Here is a 20,509-nt window from a genome sequence, read left to right as displayed (position 1 = left end):
CGAAATGCATTGCACAACCTATCAAAAATACAGTCAGGAACCAGACAGCAGTTAGACAGTCACTCCCTTCAATCCACTCCTCTTACTACTGGCAGATGTAGCATCAGCAGGTCTCCCGGTGAAGTGGCACGACTTGAGTAAACCATAACTATTAAGATACAAAGAAGTGACAATGTACAATACACACAGACAAGTATAAATGTACATTTAAAAATACCAGAAAGACACCTTCTCCTAGAGTTTAGAGACAGTTGTCACTCAGTAAAGCAGCTCCGGGGATATTATTGTCTCATTGTTTTCTGTAGCCAGCTGTTGTCTCTTGTCTTATACTCAGACAACAAGTTGTTTAGGTCAGGGACTGCCTTTGTTCTGGATTTGTCAGTGCCTAGCACAATGGGGTCCTGTCATGTCATAGGGCAGCAAAACCCCCAAAACAGCCAATGAAATTCAGGGTATGTCTACATTGGCAGAGTTACAGCGCCGCTCAGAGCGCTGAAGGGAAACCGCTGTTGTGTGTTCACACCGTCAGCTGCCTGCGCAATAGCATGTTCACACTTGCGGCACTTGCAGCGCTATTCGGAGCGGTGCACTCTGGGCAGCTATCCCACAGAGCATCATCTCTTCCTCTTCCACTGGGGAAGCTGGAGGGGGTCACAGGGCATCCTGGGTCCTGTCCCAATGCCCCGTGATGCATTGCTTCGCATCCCAGCAATCCCTGTGCTTCCGTCCGCATTTGACGCCATCTTTCAACAGTTTGTGTACTGCACGCGCTGCCTCTTCAGTCTGCAAGAATGGATCCCGCACTGTTGACCAATATGCTGCTCGCTCTCAGTAACTCGTCACAAGTGGCAGTGGAGTTATTCTTTAAACTACAAAGGCAAGAGGAGTTCGACATTGATCTTGCCACGTGTACTAGCTACGACACGAGATTGCTTGTGGCATTCATGGAGGCGCTGACCACAGTGGAACACCGCTTTGGGGCTCGGGAAACAAGCACTGAGTGGTGGGATCACATCGTCATGCACGTCTGGGATGACAAGCAGTGGCTGCAGAACTTTCACATGAGGAAAGCCACATTCGTGGGACTGTGTGATGAGCTCGCCCCAGCCCTGCGGAGCAAGGTCACAAGAATGAGAGCTGCCCTGTCACTGGAGAAGCACGTGGCGATTGCACTGTGGAAGCTGGCTATGCCAGACTGTTACCGATCAGTTGCTAACCAGTTTGGAGTGGGAAAGTCAACAGTTGGACTCGTGTTGACGGAAGAGTGCAGGGCCATTAATCGCATCCTGCTCCAAAAGACTGTGACTCTGGGCAACGTGCATGACATTGTGGATGGCTTTGCACAAATAGGCTTCCCTAACTGCAGAGGGGCGATAGATGGCACGCATATTCCAATTCTGGCACCAGACCACCTAGCCACTGAGTACATCAATCAGAAGAGGTATTTCTCAGTGGTTCTCCAGGCACTTATGGATCACCATGGGCATTTGTAATGATGCTGCCTTTGGTGGGACACTTCTGAGAGTATCAATTCAGGACAAATTGCTTAGAGAAGGGCAGTTACAGCCCAAGGCTGGTGGTTCTCCACCTCTAAGGCAAACCAAACCAGCCAAACAGAGAGGCCAAAAGCCGTGTAGAGTTGGACCTTGCGAGGGGAATTAAATCCAATAGTAAGAGGTTTTATAGCCATATAAATAGGAAGAAAACAAAGAAAGAGGAAGTGGGACCGCTGAAGAATGTAGATGGAGTGGAGATTAAGGATAATCTAGGCATGGCACAATATCTAAATGAATATTTTGCATCGGTCTTTAATAAGGCTAATGAAGGGCTTAGAAATAGAGTGAGCAGGACAGAGGGGAATAAAGGAGGGGCGATTGACATTACAGTATCAGAGGTGGAAGCCAAACTTGAGCAGCTAAATGGGACTAAATCGGGCGGACCGGATGATCTTCATCCTAGAATATTGAAGGAACTGGCACGAGAAATTGCAAGCCCCTTAACGATAATTTTTAATGAATCTGTAAACTCGGGGGTGGTACCGTTGGACTGGAAAATAGCTAATGTGGTTCCTATTTTCAAGAAGGGGAAAAAAAGTGACCCGGGTAACTACAGGCCTGTTAGTTTAACTTCTGTAGTATGCAAGGTCTTGGAAAAATTTTTGAAGGAGAAAGTAGTTAAGGACCTTGAGGTGAATGGCAATTGGGACAAAATTACAACATGGATTTACGAAAGGCAGATCGTGCCAAACCAACCTGATCTCCTTCTTTGAGAAAGTAACAGACCTTCTAGATAAAGGAAATGCGGTGGATCTAATATACCTCGATTTTAGTAAAGCGTTTGATACTGTGCCGCATGAGGAATTATTGGTTAAATTGGAAAAAATGGGGATCGATATGAAAATCCAGAGGTGGATAAAGAACTGGTTAAAGGGGAGACTGCAGCGGGTAGTACTGAAAGGTGAACTGTCAGGTTGGAGGGAGGTCACCAGTGGGGTTCCTCAAGGTTCGGTTTTGGGTCCGATTTTATTTAATCTATTTATTACTGACCTCGGAACCGAATGTAGGAGTGGGCTGATAAAGTTTGCGGATGACACAAAGTTGGGAGGTATTGCCAATTCGGAGAAGGATCGGGATATTCTGCAGGGAGACTTGGATGACCTTGTAAATTGGAGTAATAATAATAGGATGAGATTTAATAGTGAGAAGTGTAAGGTGATGCATTTAGGGATGACTAACAAGAATTTTAGTTATAAGCTGGGGACGCATAGGTTGGAAGTGACGGAGGAGGAGAAGGACCTCGGAGTCCTGGTTGATCGCAGGATGACTATGAGTCGGCAATGTGACGTGGCTGTGAAAAAAGCTAATGCGATCTTGGGATGCGTTAGGCGAGGTATTTCTAGTAGGGACAAGGAGGTGCTGCTTCCGTTATACAAGGCGCTGGTGAGACCTCATTTGGAGTACTGTGTGCAGTTCTGGTCTCCTATGTTTAAAAAGGACGAACTCAAACTGGAACGGGTACAGAGAAGGGCCACTAGGATGATCCGAGGAATGGAAAACCTTTCCTATGAAAGGAGACTCGAGGAGCTCGGTTTGTTTAGCCTAACCAAAAGAAGGCTGAGGGGGGATATGATTGCTCTCTTTAAATATATCAGAGGGATAAATACCAGGGAGGGAGAGGAATTATTTCAGCTCAGTACTAATGTGGACACGAGAACAAATGGATATAAACTGGCCATGGGGAAGTTTAGGCTTGAAATTAGACGAAGGTTTCTAACCGTCAGAGGGGTGAAATTTTGGAACAGCCTTCCGAGGGAAACGGTGGGGGCAAAAGACCTCCCTGGCTTCAAGATTAGGCTAGATAAGTTCATGGAGGGAATGGTTTGATGGGATAACGTGATTTTAGTCAATTAGGCAATAACGTGCCATCGCTGGTAAAATGAGGGTCCGGCTAGAGATTCTTGCCTGTATGCTCGGGGTTCTACTGATCGCCATATTTGGGGTCGGGAAGGAATTTTCCTCCAGGGTAGATTGGCAGAGGCCCTGGAGGTTTTTCGCCTTCCTCCGCAGCATAGGGCAGGGGTCGCAAGCTGGAGGATTCTCTGCGACTTGAAGTCTTTAAATCACGATCTGGAGACTTCAACAGCTGAGTTAAGGGAAAGTGGGTGGGTCAGCTTTTGTGGCCTGCATCATGCGGGAGGTCAGACTAGATGACCACAATGGTCCCTTCTGACCTTAAAATCTATGAGTCTATGAGGACTTCAGTTTTACCCCACTGGCTAACCATAAGTCATACAAGCAATTCCCTTAGACACTCCAGTTTCCCAGTATCACCACCAGTGCCACTCATTATGGGGATGAATGGTTATGAAAACCAATACCCCAGAAAAAAAAAAAAAAAAAAAAAAAGAGGTTCTCCCGATCCCAAAGGACCAAGCCCGAGACCCAGGTCAATATACAAGTCAGATCTTACCCACAAATCACACTGTCGCCAATCCTTTAGAATCTAAAATCTAAAGGTTTATTCATAAAAGGAAAAAGATATAGATGAGAGCTAAAAATGGTTACCTGGAATCAATTACATACAGTAATGGCAAAGTTCTTGGTTCAGGCTTGTAGCAGTGATGGAATAAACTGCAGGTTCAAATCAAATCTCTGGAATACATCCCCCGCTGGGATGGGTCCTCAGTCCTTTGTTCAGAGCTTCAGTTTGTAGCAAGGTTCCTCCAGAGGTCAGAATCAGGATTGAAGTCAAAATGGAGGGGTTTTCAGGGCCTTTTATAATTATAATCTCTGCCCAGGGAAGGACACCCCTTTGTTCTTACTGTAGAAAATCACAGAAGCGAGTCTGGAGTCACATGGGCAAGTCACATGTCCATGCATGACTCAGTTTGCAGGCCGACGCCATTGTTTACATGTTAGTTTGAACTTTCCCAGGAAAGCTCAGATATGGATTGACGTCTCCCAAAGTTCATTGTCAGTTAAGTGTTTCTTGATTGGGCACTTATTGAGAATAGTCCTTTCTCAAGAAGCTGACCAAATGCTTCACTGAGGCTCCTTAGAATCAAAACACCTTGAGATACAAGTACATAGCCAATATTCATAACTTCAACTACAAAATGGTACACACATACAGATAGCATAATCATAACCAGCAAATCATAACCTTTTCATAGATACCTCACACAACAACCTTTGTACAATATTTGCTGCAAATATATAACAGTGGTTGCAGTTTATGTCAATAATGTCAGAGCATTTCATGGACGTTAATGCAGGCTGGTCCAGAAAGGTGCAAGACACAGGCATCTTTCAGAACACTGGCCTGTTCAGGAAGCTGCAAGCATGGACTTTCTTCCCGGACCAGATGATCACCGTAGAGGAAGTCAAAATGCCCATTGTGATCCGGGGAGACCCTGCCTACCCCTTAATGCCGCGGCTTATGAAGCCGTACATGGGGCACCTTGACAGCAGCAAGGAGCGGTTCAACAACAGGCTGAGCAAGTGCAGAATGACTGTTGAGTGTGCTTTTGGCCATTTAAAGGCATGCTGGCGCTGCCTATATGGGAGGCTGGACTTGTCCGATGACAATATTCCTATGCGTATAGCCGTGTGCTTTACGCTCCATAATATTTGTGAAGGGAAGGGTGAAAGCTTCACTCAGGGCTGGACTGCTGAGGCTCAGTGCCTGGAGGCTGAATTTGAACAGCCAGAGACCAGGGCTATTAGAGGGGCGCAGCGCGGGGCCATAAGGATCAGGGCTGCCTTGAGACAGCAATGTGAAGCTGAAATCCACTAATACTTGTTGCTATGCTCCGGAGTGCAGTGCTTGTAATGCTAGGAGGGGATTGTGATTGGTGCAGACGATGCACTATGAAGGTTTAAGAAAATTGCCTGTTGCTTTGCAGGGCTCTGTTTGCTTTCAATTAATGGAATAAAGATTGCTTTCAAACCCAAACAATTCTTTTATTAAAGAACCACCACCGGTGGAGAGAGACAAACAAAAAAACCCACATCTGCACTGAGGGTTAGGGGGAAGGGAGGATCCCAGGAGGAGGTGGGGTCCCAGGATGATTAAAGATTTGTGTATGTCCAGGTATCATATCCATCCTTCTCCTTTGGAGTACAGTGCAGCAGGTACTGTACTTCAGCAGGGCTAAACTGCAGAGGGACGGGTGCTGAGTGCAGTGGGTACTGGGAGTCCGCAGGGCTGAACTGTGATGGGGGAGGAGTGGAATGCTGTGGGTAGAGAGTGGAGCCAGGAGGTTGATAAGAGTGTGTTGGTGGTGTCTGGGGGACACATGGGAATGAGTTTTGCGACAGCGGCTGCAGGGGAGGGCGTGCACGCATGCAAGGAGCTGCTCTGTTTGTAGTGCTAGGAGCGCCTGGAGCGTGTCCGCTTGGTGCTCCATAACATTTAAGAGCCACTCCATGGCTTCGTTCTGGCGCGCCGCGTTCTCCTTTTGGTCCCTCTTCTCACTGTCCCGCCACTCATTCAATTTTTGTTTTTTGGCTGCGGAGTGCATCATGACATCACACAGAAAGTCCTCTTTAGTTCTTCGTGGCCACTTTCTAATTCTGCACAGCCGTTCGGCCGGTGATAACAAAGAGCTCTCAAGGTCATATCTGTGAAGCCAAAATCAACAGTTTACAGAAGCCGTATTGTTTGCAACACACAGACCACTGATTTAAAACACAGCCAGTATTCACATACCTGTCACTAACTGGCTGACCCCAGGCAAGCACACATGAGCCCCAAGCCCCCCAAAATGGTGAGGAGCCACAGGGGCAGGGGAAATCAGTGTTCTCGGACCCTAGTGTACACTGGGCACTTGGGGAGAGCCAGGACTGTAGGGGGGCTTTATAATCATTACTGTCCCCACATTTTCCACAGGCTGTGTTCATTATGGAAGATATCTCGCTGGTGAGGGTGAGCAGGGAATCAAGGAAGGGTCTTCTCCAAGACTGCAGCTTCCGCCCTGGCCCTTATGCGGCTCACCTGTGTGCAGCAATGGTCCCTCCCGTCCCCCGTGACGGCAGAGTGGGTGCAGGAAAGTTACCCTTAATGGGGCGAGAAACAAAGCAGCTCTGCCGAAGAACCTGCGGCAGCGAATTGCCCAGTATCTCCGTGAGCGTTTCGTGGAGATCTTGGCGGCAGATTCCCGTGAAGTGAGGGAGTCAATCAACACCCTGTTCCGCTGCTCAGACGAGGCATGTGGTGGTACGCGCATCATGCAGACACAAGTCTGCTTTCTGCAACCCTCCTGCCCCCAACAACTCGCTCAGTGATTCCCCAAATCAAAGCCACTTAACCAGGGGCCTCCTCTCCTCTTTGCGCTTCGCCAAGCTCCGACAGCTGTGACTGGCTAGCCTCCTCCAGGGTATAGCTCCTGGCTGCATGAATCTCTGACCTCCGAGTCATCCTCTGCCTCTGGGACCCCCTCTCCCTCTTCATCCCAAGATTTCCTCCTCCTGGCTCGGTCTACTCTTGACTGGCACATGAGCCAATGAAGTATCTACAGGGGCCTTTGCAGTGGAGGTGGGGTCTCCACCGAGTATTGCGCCCAGCTCTTTGTACAATCAGCAGCTCGTAGGTGCAGCACCGACAGCGATTTGCCTCCCGTGCCTTGTGATAGGCGTTCCACAGCCCCTTCACCTTGACCCTGCACTGCAGTGTGTCCCAGTCATGGCCCCTTTCTGTCATGCATAATGAAATCTGTCTGTAGGTATCATAATTCCTACGGCTGGAGCGCAGCTGGGACTGCACAGCCTCCTCTCCCCAAATGCTGATGAGGTCCAACAGCTCAGCATTGCTCCAAGAGGGGGATCGCCTGGTGCATGGAGCAGGCGTCGTCACCTGGAAAGATGCGCTGAGACCACTGCACGCCGCACCGAGCAAACAGGAAGGGGACTTTCAAAATTCCCAAGGAATGTACGGGGTGGGGATGACGGGTTGGTCACCTGAGGGCAGGGCAGTAGAGTTCCAACCGATAACCAGAGAGGCAAGAACAGGCATTGTGGGACACCTCCCAGAGGCCGATCACAGCGCTGTAATCAACCAGCGTGTCTACACTGGCACCGCAGCACTGTACGCCCGGCGCAGAAAGCTCTACGCCTCTCGTCAGGGTGGGTTTTTTTTACAGCGCTGCAACTGTGCAGTGTCTGCGCACTAAGTGGCTTAGCAGTGTTTACACCTCGGGAGTTGTAGCGCAGAAAGCTGCTTCACTGCGCAGAAACTTGCCAGAGTAGACAAGACCTTACAGGCGCCTTCTTCTGCAACATGCAAAACATGTTCGTATAGAGTAGGCGACAGCCACTCTCTGTACTGGCTTCATGCAATCGTCTATGGACCAGGTTTCAGAGGGGTGGCCGTGTTAGTCTGTATCAGCAAAAAGAATGAGGAGTCCTTGTGGCACTATTTCCCCATGTTAATTTCCCCCCTACTGTTACTCACACCTTCTTGTCAACTGTTTGAAATGGGCGATCCTGATTATCACTACAGATTTTTTTCTCCTGCTGATAATAGCCCATCTTAATCAATTAGTCTCATTAGAGTTGGTATGGCAACATCCATTTTTTCATGTTCTCTGTATATATATATTTATTTCTATATATTTATCTTCCTACTGTATTTTCCACTCCATGCATCTGATGAAGTGGGCTTTAGCCCACGAAAGCTTATGCTCAAATAAATTTGTTAGTCTCTAAGGTGCCACAAGGACTCCTCGATCTATGGAACAGTGTCACAGACATAGGCCCCTCAGTAAGAAGAAAGGTGTCAACAAACTGGAAGGAATTCAGACAAGCAACAAAGGCAGCTCAGGAGCTGGAACAACTTATGGAGAACAAAGTGAAGAGTTAAATTGCTTTGATAAAAAGGGTTGGGACATAGATTCATAGATTACAAAGCCAGAAGGAACCGTTTGTGATCATCTGGTCTGACTTCCTGTATAACAAGCCACAGAACTTCCCCAAAATAATTCCTAGAGCAGATCTTGAAAAATATCGTTTTATTTAACAATGGTTAGTGCTGGAGAATCCGCCATGACCCATCTGCAATAGTGTAGGGATACTGATACCAGGAGCAGAGGGGTATTACTGACAGTGGCAAAAGGGAGTGAATATCGGGATGAACACTGACTGCAAGTCCAGTGTCTAACTACCTGCATTCCTGAGAACCTCCCCACGCTGCAGAGAAACCAGTCAAAGCCTTCAAGCCAGGCACAAACTTCAGCTGTCAAAAATTTTGGCAATTTTAATTAGACAGAAGGTGACTTAAAACTAGTCACCATTTTGGCAGGCTCTGCATTGTTTAAACCCCGAGAAAGGCAACACTTCCTCAGCTGCTGTAGCTCATGAATTTAATTAGCAGTCATGGCACCACTTAGCACGCTTTGTTCATGGGAGACTCTACATGCATGAGGGATGTCTCGGCCCCAATTTACAAATGGGGAGATACAGGCAAAGGTGCTAAATGATTTGCCCAAGGCCACAGAGTGAGTCAAAGCCAGGATTAGAACACACGATTTCCCGAATCCCACATTCCTGGTTTAGCTAGGGTGACCCGATAGCAAGTGTGAAAAATTGGTACAGGGGGTGGGGGGTAATAGGAGCCTATGTAAGAAAAAGCCCCAAATATTGGGACTGTCCCTATAAAATCAGGACATCTGGTCACCCTAGATTTAGCCACTAGACCTTATGGCTGCCCTCTCAGACCCTTGGCCATGTAGTGTTTGAATCAGCAGATTGTTGGAATCATGAATAACTTTACATCACATGTAGGTAAGGTATAGAATACTAATGAAGAGCATGAGGCAGGTAAGAAGTGAACCTGTGTGATTAAGCTCAGTGACAGCTCCAAGGTGCTGCGTGTCATTTAATCATCTTCCTTCCCGTTCTCATTGCTCAAACTACTAAGGGGCAGACAGGTGCGAGATGCAAGACTTATCCACTTGTGGCTGAAGTCTGGTCTACAGAGTTTCCATAGTGGTATCACTTTGTTGGTTGGGGGTGTGATTTTTAGTGATCGGTTTTACCAATATAACTAAGTAAGGATGCAGTATTACTGGACTAAATGTGCTTATACGGGTATAGCTTATTCCCTTTCCAGTACAGGTATAATTAAAGCAGAATAACTTGTGTATAGACAAGGCTCAGACGTCTGGAGAAACAAAAACTTCCAGACAAAGAAAAAATGTAATTGTAAACCAGGAATAGTCATTGAGAAAGTGTGTTTCCAGTAGGGTCCTGAAGGGATTGGTTCTTGTCCCTTCGCTATTTAACATTTTTAACAATGACCCGGAAGAAAAAAAAATCATCATTAATAAAGCCTGCAGATGACAAAAATTGGGGAAGTGGTAAATAATGAAGACAGGTCACTGATTCAGAGTTATCTGGATCGCTTGGTAAACTGGGCACAAGAAAATAATGTGCATTTCAATATGGCTAAATTTCAATGTATACACCTAGGAACAAAGAATGTCGGCCCTACTTGCAGGCCGGGGGACTCTATCCTGGGAAGCAGTGACTCTGAAAAAGATTTGGGGAGTTGTGGGGGATAATCAGCTGAACACGATCTCCCAGTGTAATGCTGTGGCCAAAAGAGCTAATGTGATCCTGGGATACATAAACAGTGGAATCTTGAGTAGGGGTAGAGAGCTTATTTTACTCCTATATTTGGCACTGGTGCGACCACTGCTGGAATACTGAGTCCAGTACCCACAGTTCAAGAAAGATGTTGACAAATTGGAGACTGTTCAGAGAAGAGCCATGAAAATGATTAAAGGTTTAAAAAACCTGCCATATAGTGATAGACTCAAGGAGCTCAAACTAATTAGCTTAACAAAGAGAAGGTTAAGGGACGACTTGATTACAACCTAAGTACCCACACAGGGAACAAATATTTAATAATGAACTCTAGTAGAGAAAGGTTAACGCGATCCAAGGACCGGAAGCTGAAGCTAGACAAATTCAGACTGGAAATAAGGTTTTTAATGGTGCGAGTAATTAAGCACTGGAGCAATTTACCAAGACATCACTGACAATTTTTAACTCAAGATTGGATGCTTTTCTAAAACATCTGCTCTAGGAATTATCCTGGGGCAGTTCTGTGGCCTGTGTTATACAGGAGGTCAGACTTTTGAACCTGTGACCTTTAATATAGCAAGCCTCTGAGTGTGACCCCCCTTATAAATTAAAAACACGGTTTAAATGTATTTAACACCATTATAAATGCTTGAGGCAAAGCAGAGTTTGGGGTGGAGCTCACGACCCCCCATGTAATAACCTCATGACGCCAAGAGGTCCCAACCCCCCAGTTTGAGAACCCTGGACAAAACAAGACAGTGCTCTGTAGGGACTTTCCTTCACTGCTGGCCTATTAAGCTTTTTCCATCTCTAAGATTCTTCCATATCTAGCTTGCAGAGGCCACAGTCAAGGTTCAGTTTTTCCTCAGTAATGCCATCACTAACACCCAAGCAGCCCCCTGCACCATTTCAGGAGTTTAACACCTCAGCACCTCAAGCGTAGAACCCTGAACCCTGGTCCTGGCAGGCAAGTGAAGAGGAAACCAATGTTCAGACATTTCAAATGGACTCCTTTGTCATTCTGTTACTGAGTGCTCTTAAACAGCTTTGGTTTTCAGCGTAGAAAAGCTTAGCTTACAGTAACAATGACACCTTCTGAGGTGAACAAGACTTAGTGAATTAAGAAGTTTGCTCACCAGATACCTCAAGGGTAAGTACACCCTGATTTTGGTCAAGACATGGAAACCAGTCACTGCACTCTGGGGCAGTTTCTCCATCAGAAATGGCTTCATTATTGTCACAAATTTCAGAAGGGGAAAAAAGTGTTTCCTTTCAAAACTAATAGACTCTAGCCCATTAGCCAAAGCTACGTTCTAATTGTCCAGTTTGGCCTTTGTGATGATTTCACAGCCCAAATGTGCCTAGTTGTGACCTCATCACTGTAAAAAAATGCGTATACCCTTTCTGTTAAATGGGCTTGGGGAGCAGGAGAAGAGAGACTCTTTAACGTGAGCTTTCATTTCTGGTCATGAATTTAACAGGTTTTTTTTTTTTTGGAAAAAGGATTAAATTAAAGATCTAGACAAAACGTATGTCTGTGTTCTGATTGGCTCAGAGATCATTTGTATAGGTGGCCTGACTTGTTTCTGTGAATACATGCTGCAGCCAATCAGAATGCAACATCTTGCACATGTGATTTACTTAGTTAAGATTCCATACGAAAGTAGTGCTCCGAGGATGTCAAACAGAAATTTATCAAGCTCTCACATGACTATTTTGAACCCATCATAAGCGAGGATTTTTACAACAGTGTAAATTTCTGTTTAGCTCGTTACTTGTCAAAATGGAAATATTACAAGGAAATCACCTTCACTTAGGAAAGAAATAAGGATAAGAATTTGAAGCTGAGAGGCCAGTAGTAGTGGTTAATATATCGCAAAGCAGAGGAAATGATCTTTGTATATTAATGGTGTAAACAAATTGACCAGACAACATTGTGATAAAACTTTTGTTTATTTTTTTAAATATCAAATTGGTTTTTGCACATCAATTTTTTCCTGGAGAAACAGTCCCCCAATATTAAAAAAAATCAAGTCAAATAAAAAAAGACTTGCGTGTATTACGGAGGGCAGAACTACATCCCATTACAGGATTAAGGAATCCTCCCTGCTCAACACCCAGCTGCAAGAAAAAACACAGATGTTCAGCCCAGAAGAGTAAGTGACAAGTGCAACCAGCTTTAGGATTCCTGAGTACGGATTCCCTCAAGTTCCTTAAGTGAGTTTGCAAAACCCTTAAGCTAAAAAGCATCAGTCAAATAGTAACCAAACAGCTTGACATGGATAGAGATGGAGAGATGGGAACATTTTCAAGCTGTGCCTGGTTGACAGCCCTGAAGAGCAAAGTTCCGCTATCCACAGACAGTTGAGCATAGGCAGCAGCATTGCAGGACTCCCCCCTTCCCCGATCACTGGCCAATCTACTTCAAACCTACCCAGTAGCTGGTACTTGCATCACAAAAGTCACCATCACAATTGCCTCCCTTGTTGTCAGCTGGACAGATAAGGCCAAGTATTGAATGGGCCATCAGGGCAGTATCCTTTCACCTGTAAAGATGATCCCTCTGCAGCATTTGAAACAGCCAGACCTCCAAGTCCTAACATTATGGATCCACAGTCTTTTCCACAAGCCAAGCTCGTTGGCTAGCAGACTTTATAACCCTAGTAAACCCCAGACCAATCTAGGGGGAATGGACCAAAGGAGGTCTTTTGCCCTCCTCTGTAAAACGATACATTCCACATCACCACCATCCATTTCTTGAGAGGTTTCCACGCTCTACTTTACTCAGCACGGCAGAGGTCCCTCCTTTCCCCCACCCAGCGTATCCCCGGCACCATCCTCTTCTGCAGACATCCATCGTGCCTAAAAAAATTCAGATGCCAATAGTTTGGTAAGCCCTGGCCCCATTTCACAGAACACTTTAAATACGGGAATGGGAGAATTCCTTCAATGGGAACAATGGCTACCGACAGAGGATTTCCTACATACTGGGATTTTTATTAAGAAGCTTCTGATTGTTCCTGTGGTTCCACATTAAATTTCCCCCCCTTGCCACTTATACATGTCACAGGGAGGCACTAGGAAGGGGACGGATGGGTCACTGTGTTGACTGGTTTGCTTTGGAGTTGAGTAGGAGGATGGAAGAGTAGGAACAGTCCTATTTATAGCACAGGACATTTATCATTTGGGTACTTTACCCAGTTGTTGATGAACTGAGCAGGGCCCATGAGCAAAGCGCTGTGTAGTACCAAGGCCTAACACCACCCCAATGTCTGTTTAAGGTGGTAGAGCCCAGATGCTCCTGGAGAGGTTTTCCCCAGGCTGGAGCAGCCCGGGTTCTGTGGGTCAGAACTGAGAGGCATTGGCAAAGTTTGGGGTGTGGGGAAACAGATAAGAGAAATATTCCCGTTTGGGGTAACTGCTCTGAATAGGGAGAGAAGGGTTGATGCTGGTCAAAGGGCACAAAGAGTCTCTAATCCAGATTGTTTCTTAGGAACAATGTCTGAACTCAGCACAGATGCTGCATTGGGGGTCAGTCCTGGGGCTGCCACATTAGCTCCCTTAAGCCAAACTGAAGTTATGACCTTTATCCAGCCCTCTAAGGAGAATGGTATTTAGGTTCTAGAGCCAGCAAGGTGGAGGGGAGGTTAAGAGAACATCCCAGGGATGGGCAGGTGCAAGGGAAGAAAACAATAGGGCTCCAAATCTGAAAGGGAGCCAGGCGAAAAGACATGCATACCCCACCCCAAGGTCCCTCTTTCTCCCTCTCTCAACAGGGATGATGGGGTTGGGTGCTGGGAGGTGACAGGTAGATGTAGGAAAAGGATCCTAAGCCCACTGGAAGTCCCCTCAAGCCCCCAGTTCTGTAAAATGCCTAGCAGCATCAGTACACCTTAGTCTAGAAATAATACTCTTCAGTTACATCGTCTCAGACCCAAAGAGCTTTACAAATCCTTCCAACATCCCTGCTAAACGAGAGAAATATCATCCCCACTTTACATGTGGACTAAGGCAGAGAGGTTAAGTGATTTGCCAAGGGCTACCAAAGACATCCTGGTATCTTGAGTAAGACGCAGCTTCTCTGGGCCAGTTTCCTGATATGTAAAATAGGGAAAACATTTCCCTCCCTGAACAGGGTGTCACAAGATTTAACTCAGTTGTTTGCAGAGTTTCAAGAGCCTTTGATTTAAGGCGCTAAATAAATGCAACGAATCTGGAAAGACTCCCTTTCGGTGCAGGGAGTAGTTTACACGGCCCATTCAATCTTTGGTGCCTCTACTGAAGCTATCAACAAGTGCTCAATTCCAATTTGGCAATGGACAAAGGCCAATGAACTTCGCTGAACACAGACTTTTGGAAAATACCAGCCTGAGATGGGTCCACTTCTTGGCAAGAATTAAGAGACAGTCAAAGGATTACCAGACCAAATAGAAAATTCTCTCCACTCTTGCCATTGCTCCTCTTTCATTTTGCCTTCCGCTCCAGCTCACGGAGCCAGCTAGTTCTCAGTATACTCCTACCCCTCCTTGTTAGCTTCAGATGAACTCGGATTTGATCATAAAGTTGACTGTATAGTTACATTGCAGTTCTGTCTTCTGTCTGATGCATGCAATGTTAATTAGAAATGATGTTTTAATCCTCAGACAAAATACTTAATTTGTGCTAACTGGTTTACACAGGGTGGATTCTAATCCCCTCTTTAAGAGTTTGGGGAGGAAAGTCATCTGCATTGTAAAAAAAATCAAGCCTGAACTCTTAGAATAGAATATCAGGGTTGGAAGGGACCTCAGGAGGTATCTAGTCCAACCCCCTGCTCAAAGCAAGACCAATCCCCAGACAGATTTTTGACCCAGATCCCTAGATGGCCCCCTCAAGGATTGAACTCACAACCCTGGGTTTAGCAGGCCAATGCTCAAACCACTGAACTATCCCTCCCCCCCCCCTCCATCCTTTTTTTGTGTGGAGGGGGTGGGGGGAGGGGGAAGAAGGGGAAAGAGGGAAGAGGCAAAATCCTCTCCTCTGAAGACAAATATATGTAGTCTGTCCTATCACTGTCATCCAACAGTGATTCCACATCACTTTGCACAGAGGTAGCATACTGCACAGCAAAAGGACACGTGCTACACATTAAAATAGAAGACAGTTCTTAGGTAGCACTCTCTCTAAGGAAAAACAACGCTATGCAGTCTACTGGATTAAGAAGATTCAAGTAAATTGTTTTAGAATCAAACTTTTTTTCAATTTTATAATTCTGTTTATTGGATCTTGTTCCTTAAGAGACAAAATTATTCAGTTCTGTTTATTCTCTAATTTAATCCAACTGCATTGCTCACTCAAAGTAAAGTTTCATATAATAAAGACCTTAAACTCACCAGGTTTAGATGGATCTTAAGTAGTATTTGCAGCTATTTTACAATTTTGGGGTCAGGCCTCTGTTTCCAGCCATTTAGAGAAAGGGACACAGGAAATTCTAGCAGTACTGATTTGCGTTTATTTTCTGTAAAGCACGGGCAGAGTTCAAAAACATAAAAATTTAAAAACGATAGTATATGACAGAAAAAAAATAAAACTATCAAAGCAAACTGGCTGATGCTCTAACGTTTTATTAGCATAAATTGAGAAGAGTAGTTCATCCCCAGGAAAGCACCTGATTCCCTGGAACCAGGCTTTCCTGAGCACAGTCTCTGTGGGTCCTAAAAAGACAGTTCTTGATGGGAACCTCCTGAAAGGCTTCAATGGTTGTAATACAGAAGCCAGATCAGTGCCCTAGTTTCAAGGTGCTTTATGTGGAGAGTCTTCATCTATCACATGGTACTACACTGCGATCCACGAAGAGTTTTTGCAGTGAAGATTTCTACAGTGAAGATCATAGCCTTGGAGTGTTCATTTTAAAAAGGGCTGAGGGGTTGATCACCCCCAAGCATTGAGATAAACGAGTGCAAAGCAAATGTCTTCAGCCCTTTAATTATATGTCCCTACTCAGCACGTAGAGAATTCGTTCTCTGAACAGTTACAAGATATGCCTTTGTAGGGGACTGGGGCAGAAGGAGAAAAGAGCCATAGCAACAGATGCAATTAATGAAATTGTTTAACAAAACAAATTAAAAGGTATCTGCTTAAGAAGGCTTCCCCCCCACCCCTCCCTTCTCTGTGGAGGAAGATATGGGCAAATCTATAAAGGGGTAAAATACCCTTCACTGGGGAAATGAAATAAAAGATTAACACCAGGATATCTTCAGATCATTTGCCTTGTCTCTTATTTTTGGTAGCACCAAATTTTATCTCCCTCCTCCCCCTGCCCCACTATGTAAACTTTAACACGCTGGCCCAATAGCATACGACATTTTGGCAACCTAGGCATCAGCTTTCAACGCACAAAAAGGTGCAAGCTTTGAACATCCCTGCAAAACTTTTTTGGATCCGGAGCCCTGTGGGCACTGACATACCTCTAGTAGCCGCTACAATTCTTCATCAGCATCAGATTATAAAGCACAGTAGAGTGATGACTGGTACAATTCCAAACAGCTTAATTTAACTCAGTTTGTACCATACTGAATTCCTAGCTTGTGTGCGCGTCTCCTATAACAGCACATGCTCTGCACTGCCTTGGGGATGCACGTACATGCACATTCAGTTCATTTCACAATCTGCTTTTTGCTGAACAGGGTGGTGGTTTTCTCAATGGCTTCTGCTTTTTAATTCATAATATCGGAGCTCATTCTAAAATCATACTATTAAATAAAAACAATTTTATTCCAGTATGCACCATCTCAAGGAAAATTCAAAGCTAATGTGTTTACACAATGCCAAGACTTTTCTTTTAAAAGGCCCAAATTTAACGCGTGACACACACAGAAGAGATCATAAATTACTTTGGCTGAAAATAATTTTTTTTTAAAAATCTGACAACATTCAGCTTGCAGGTTATTCTATATAATTTAGATACGTTCCTTAAAAGGAGGATGGAGCAGCCAGGCCATCTTTTCCATGGTCACGTAGGAACTACAATATTCTTGGCTAATAAAAAGAGAAGAGCAAGGTTTGCATTTCCACCAGCTTGCTCCAAAGCTTCAAGAGCTTCCCGCATGGTAAAGCCAGCGCACAGAATCTGATTAATGTCTGCTGCAGGGAAAACAGGCAGCGGAGCAGCTCTGGAGCGCAGTTCCAGATTGCTGATTGGTGGGCAGAGCAATGGCTCAACAAGTCCACATGGTGGCCTTGGATCTTCAGGATTTGAGGAACTGTCACTTATTTCAGACACTTCTGTTAACAGGCTCTGAGTATCCTGAGGAACATCCTCCTCCATCGTGAGCTCAGGTGAACGTGATCTATTCAGCTCTAAAGTCTGACTGGCTGGAACTTGGTCATTTACTAAACATTCAGGTAAAATTTCTGCCTGCTCAGTACTCTGTAGTTGATCAAATGTTGCAACGGAGCTCAGAATGACAGAATTACTCTTACTTGATGACTTCTGTATCTCTAGAGCATCTTTTTCAACAGTTGACTGGCTGCTAGTTAAAACCTTGATGCTACCATTTTCTATTCCCATAGCATAAGATGGTGCCCCTGCTAGCCCCTCAGGGTTCACATGTTCAGGCATCACCATATGAGAAGAACTATTTAGATCCCCACTCTCTGGACCCACACTTTCATGTTCATCATCAGAAAGCTCCTTGCATTCCATTTGCTCTTCAAGAACAGTTTCTGGCTGACCTGTGTCTTCTTCAGACATAAAAATGACAGAATCTCCTTTACTATTTATAACCAAAAGTTCATGAAGCTCCTTCAACGCTGCTGTTAAAGATAAACTTGGCTCTTCAGTGGATGCTGCTGTATCACCGTTCAGCTGACGAATGTCAGAGGAGGAAGAGCTATTTTCAGCTGATAAATTAGGTAACTCAGTACATATTGCAGTCATTTCAACGTTGGTTTCAGGCTGCGGTAAATCACTAGTGGAAACCGGGTTACTCGAAAATACAGACACAGAGGGGTCATGCTTTGATGACTCCATCTGCATCAAAGAACAATCTAAGTTCAGAACAGATCCACCAATATTCTTCGCTTGAGCGTTCTGTTTGCTTGACAAGCTATGCACTGTGATGACAGACTGCTCAGCTACATCTGTTTCCATGAAGATTTCTGTATGTGTACAGCCACAGGATGCTGACATTGGGATATTTTCTTTCCCACACGAAAGCTCTATATTCTCCAGCCCACTTTTTCTTCTCTCAGTAAGAGAGTCAATGGGTGATTCTGGCTGGATGTTCGTAAGGCCTTGCTCCCCCACAGCAGGTAACTCAAGGGCACTGACATTACAAGAATGTTCTGGCTCAGTTGGTTCATTCTGTTTATCCAGACATTGTTCACTCACTGGTTCTTTGTATGTCTGAAGATCCAAAGGAAACTCATTCATTTGGTTCAGTTCCAGCTGTTCTGAAGGCAATGGTACATCTAGAACTGCCTGCTGCCCATGCTTGCTGGTGGTGTCAGCCAAACTGCCTTCTCTTGTCACTTCCATAGGAGATTCCAGACCATGGGCTTGTTCTTTAATATTATATTTCATTAGACGGTCAGCGGCGACTGTTTTTTCAAGTGTGTTCTGTGAAGGTATAGTTGGACTATGACAGGCTACGGCTCCAGTCTGGATAGCATGGTCATTGTGTGCTGAACGAGCAGCATGATCAGAAAGATTCTGTAACAGAAGAGGGTCTGGAGCTAGCTGACATTCAGCTGGTGACTCCAAAGACTTCACAGCTGTAGGATCTATCTCTGCTAGACTAGATTTGTGAGAGCAAATTGAAGCAGGGGCGGAGACGGAGTGATCAAGTAATTGATTTGTGGGATTACAGACCTTGGAACTTAGTCCTGAAGAATGGACTGGACTCTTAAATCCATCAGAAGATGGTAAAGATGGCATTTCCAGTGAGGTAGTTTCTTTATCACTATTCTCTATACATGGATAGAAAGAGAAAGAAGTAGTTAGGATTATAAGAGCTATTACATTTTTACGTAATATAACAATTTCAGAATACATTTCAGAATACAATATATCAGTTTGGTATGCCATTTCAGTTTGGTAACTACACCTGAAGTGTCACTTTCTCATGAATGTACTGTGACTAGATCAGATGTAACAGCCCTTCCAGAGCTGTTTGAATAAATGCAAATTTGGTAATTAAATTACAAGGGCAGATACATTATTACGGGTGAGTATGAGAGAGACTGGATGAAACCAGGTTGACTTTCAGATCTCAGGGTGTTTGCTACACTCACAATTAGAAGAGACATTTTAACTAGTAAAGCCACCGAGTATAATCTGAAGTCGTTGAGAAAAAACAAACAAACAGAAAATCCTATGATTCCACATACAGAGTCACTTTTCAGAGCAAAAACATGCTAAATTTAAAAAGTTAAGATCCCAACTCCTCTTCCATCCCTCCCACCAAATATTACATACAGCCCCTCTAACAGGATAAATGTTCAGTGTGTGTGCGCGCATGTGTGGTGTTAGCTTGTATAGCTATTTGTTGAAGTTTAAAAGCAACTTCCATAGAAGTTTATCCTTTTCCATTTGGTAATACCTGCTCCCTTCCCCTAGCCTTGTTGTGCTTCATAAGAAACAAGAGGATCCTTTCTTTGTCTGGATATCAGCAAAGATGTGAGAACAACAGCAAAGAGAAATGCCACAGAGTAATAGAAAGCCACTGTTTATTATTTGTTTTAATTTCTCAGAGTGGTGGATAAAAAGCAAGATATTTAGAGTTCAGAAAACATTTACCATCAGATTATAACAATTTTAGAGTCGAAAAATTGTGGATCTAAAGTACTTGACAGCTTCCGTCTTCATTCACTTAACATTTATTTTCTGTTCCATGCTACTGATGTCTGCCATAATGGGAAGAGACAGGTTCACCTCTGAGCAAAGTTAATGAGTTCAAAACACCTATTTTCATAGTGATAAAATAAGCAACCTGTAAAGCTTTTTAATTACAGAACCCAAAAGGGCCCCTGAGAAACACTTGCATCAGTACAGAAAGGCCACATAGTAATACAAACGAGATTTAGCATTTAATCGTGCAATTCAAATGCATCATGCTGAATAACAACATTCTCCCAAGGGAGTGTACGTTTTCAAGGTGTAATAAAGTAGTATGCATATGATTTAGTTGTGCCCAAGACACTTCAAAATAATCAGACAGCTTTGCATAATAAACTTACTGCAAGTGTTTAGGTACAGACGCTCCCCGACTTACGCAAGCGTTCCGTTTCGGAACGCCTTGCGTAACTCAAATTTTGCGCAAGTCGGAAATGTATACCCGAGCATTATGCAAACCCCTCCCCCCGCCCCCCAAACCTATTTCTAGCTTACGGAACTTTTTCCGTAAGTGTGGATTTGCGTAAGTTGGGTTTGCGTAACCCAGGGGGCG

At 44.7% G+C, this 20,509-nt stretch overlaps 1 protein-coding gene across 1 annotated transcript; it reads right to left on the bottom strand.

Moving 5' to 3' along the window:
- Positions 1 to 16,819: 16,819 nt before the first annotated feature.
- On the bottom strand, positions 16,820 to 19,004 carry RSC1A1 (regulator of solute carriers 1). Its single transcript, XM_065421444.1, has one exon. The coding sequence runs from the start codon at positions 18,997 to 18,999 to the stop codon at positions 17,074 to 17,076; it is 1,926 nt and encodes a 641-aa protein (XP_065277516.1). The 5' UTR covers positions 19,000 to 19,004; the 3' UTR covers positions 16,820 to 17,073.
- Between the last annotated feature and the right edge of the window lie 1,505 nt (positions 19,005 to 20,509).

This window comes from Emys orbicularis, chromosome 22 (assembly GCF_028017835.1).
Source record: "Emys orbicularis isolate rEmyOrb1 chromosome 22, rEmyOrb1.hap1, whole genome shotgun sequence".
Classification (NCBI taxonomy): domain Eukaryota; kingdom Metazoa; phylum Chordata; order Testudines; family Emydidae; genus Emys; species Emys orbicularis.
This window is presented reverse-complemented; position numbering and strand designations above follow the sequence as displayed.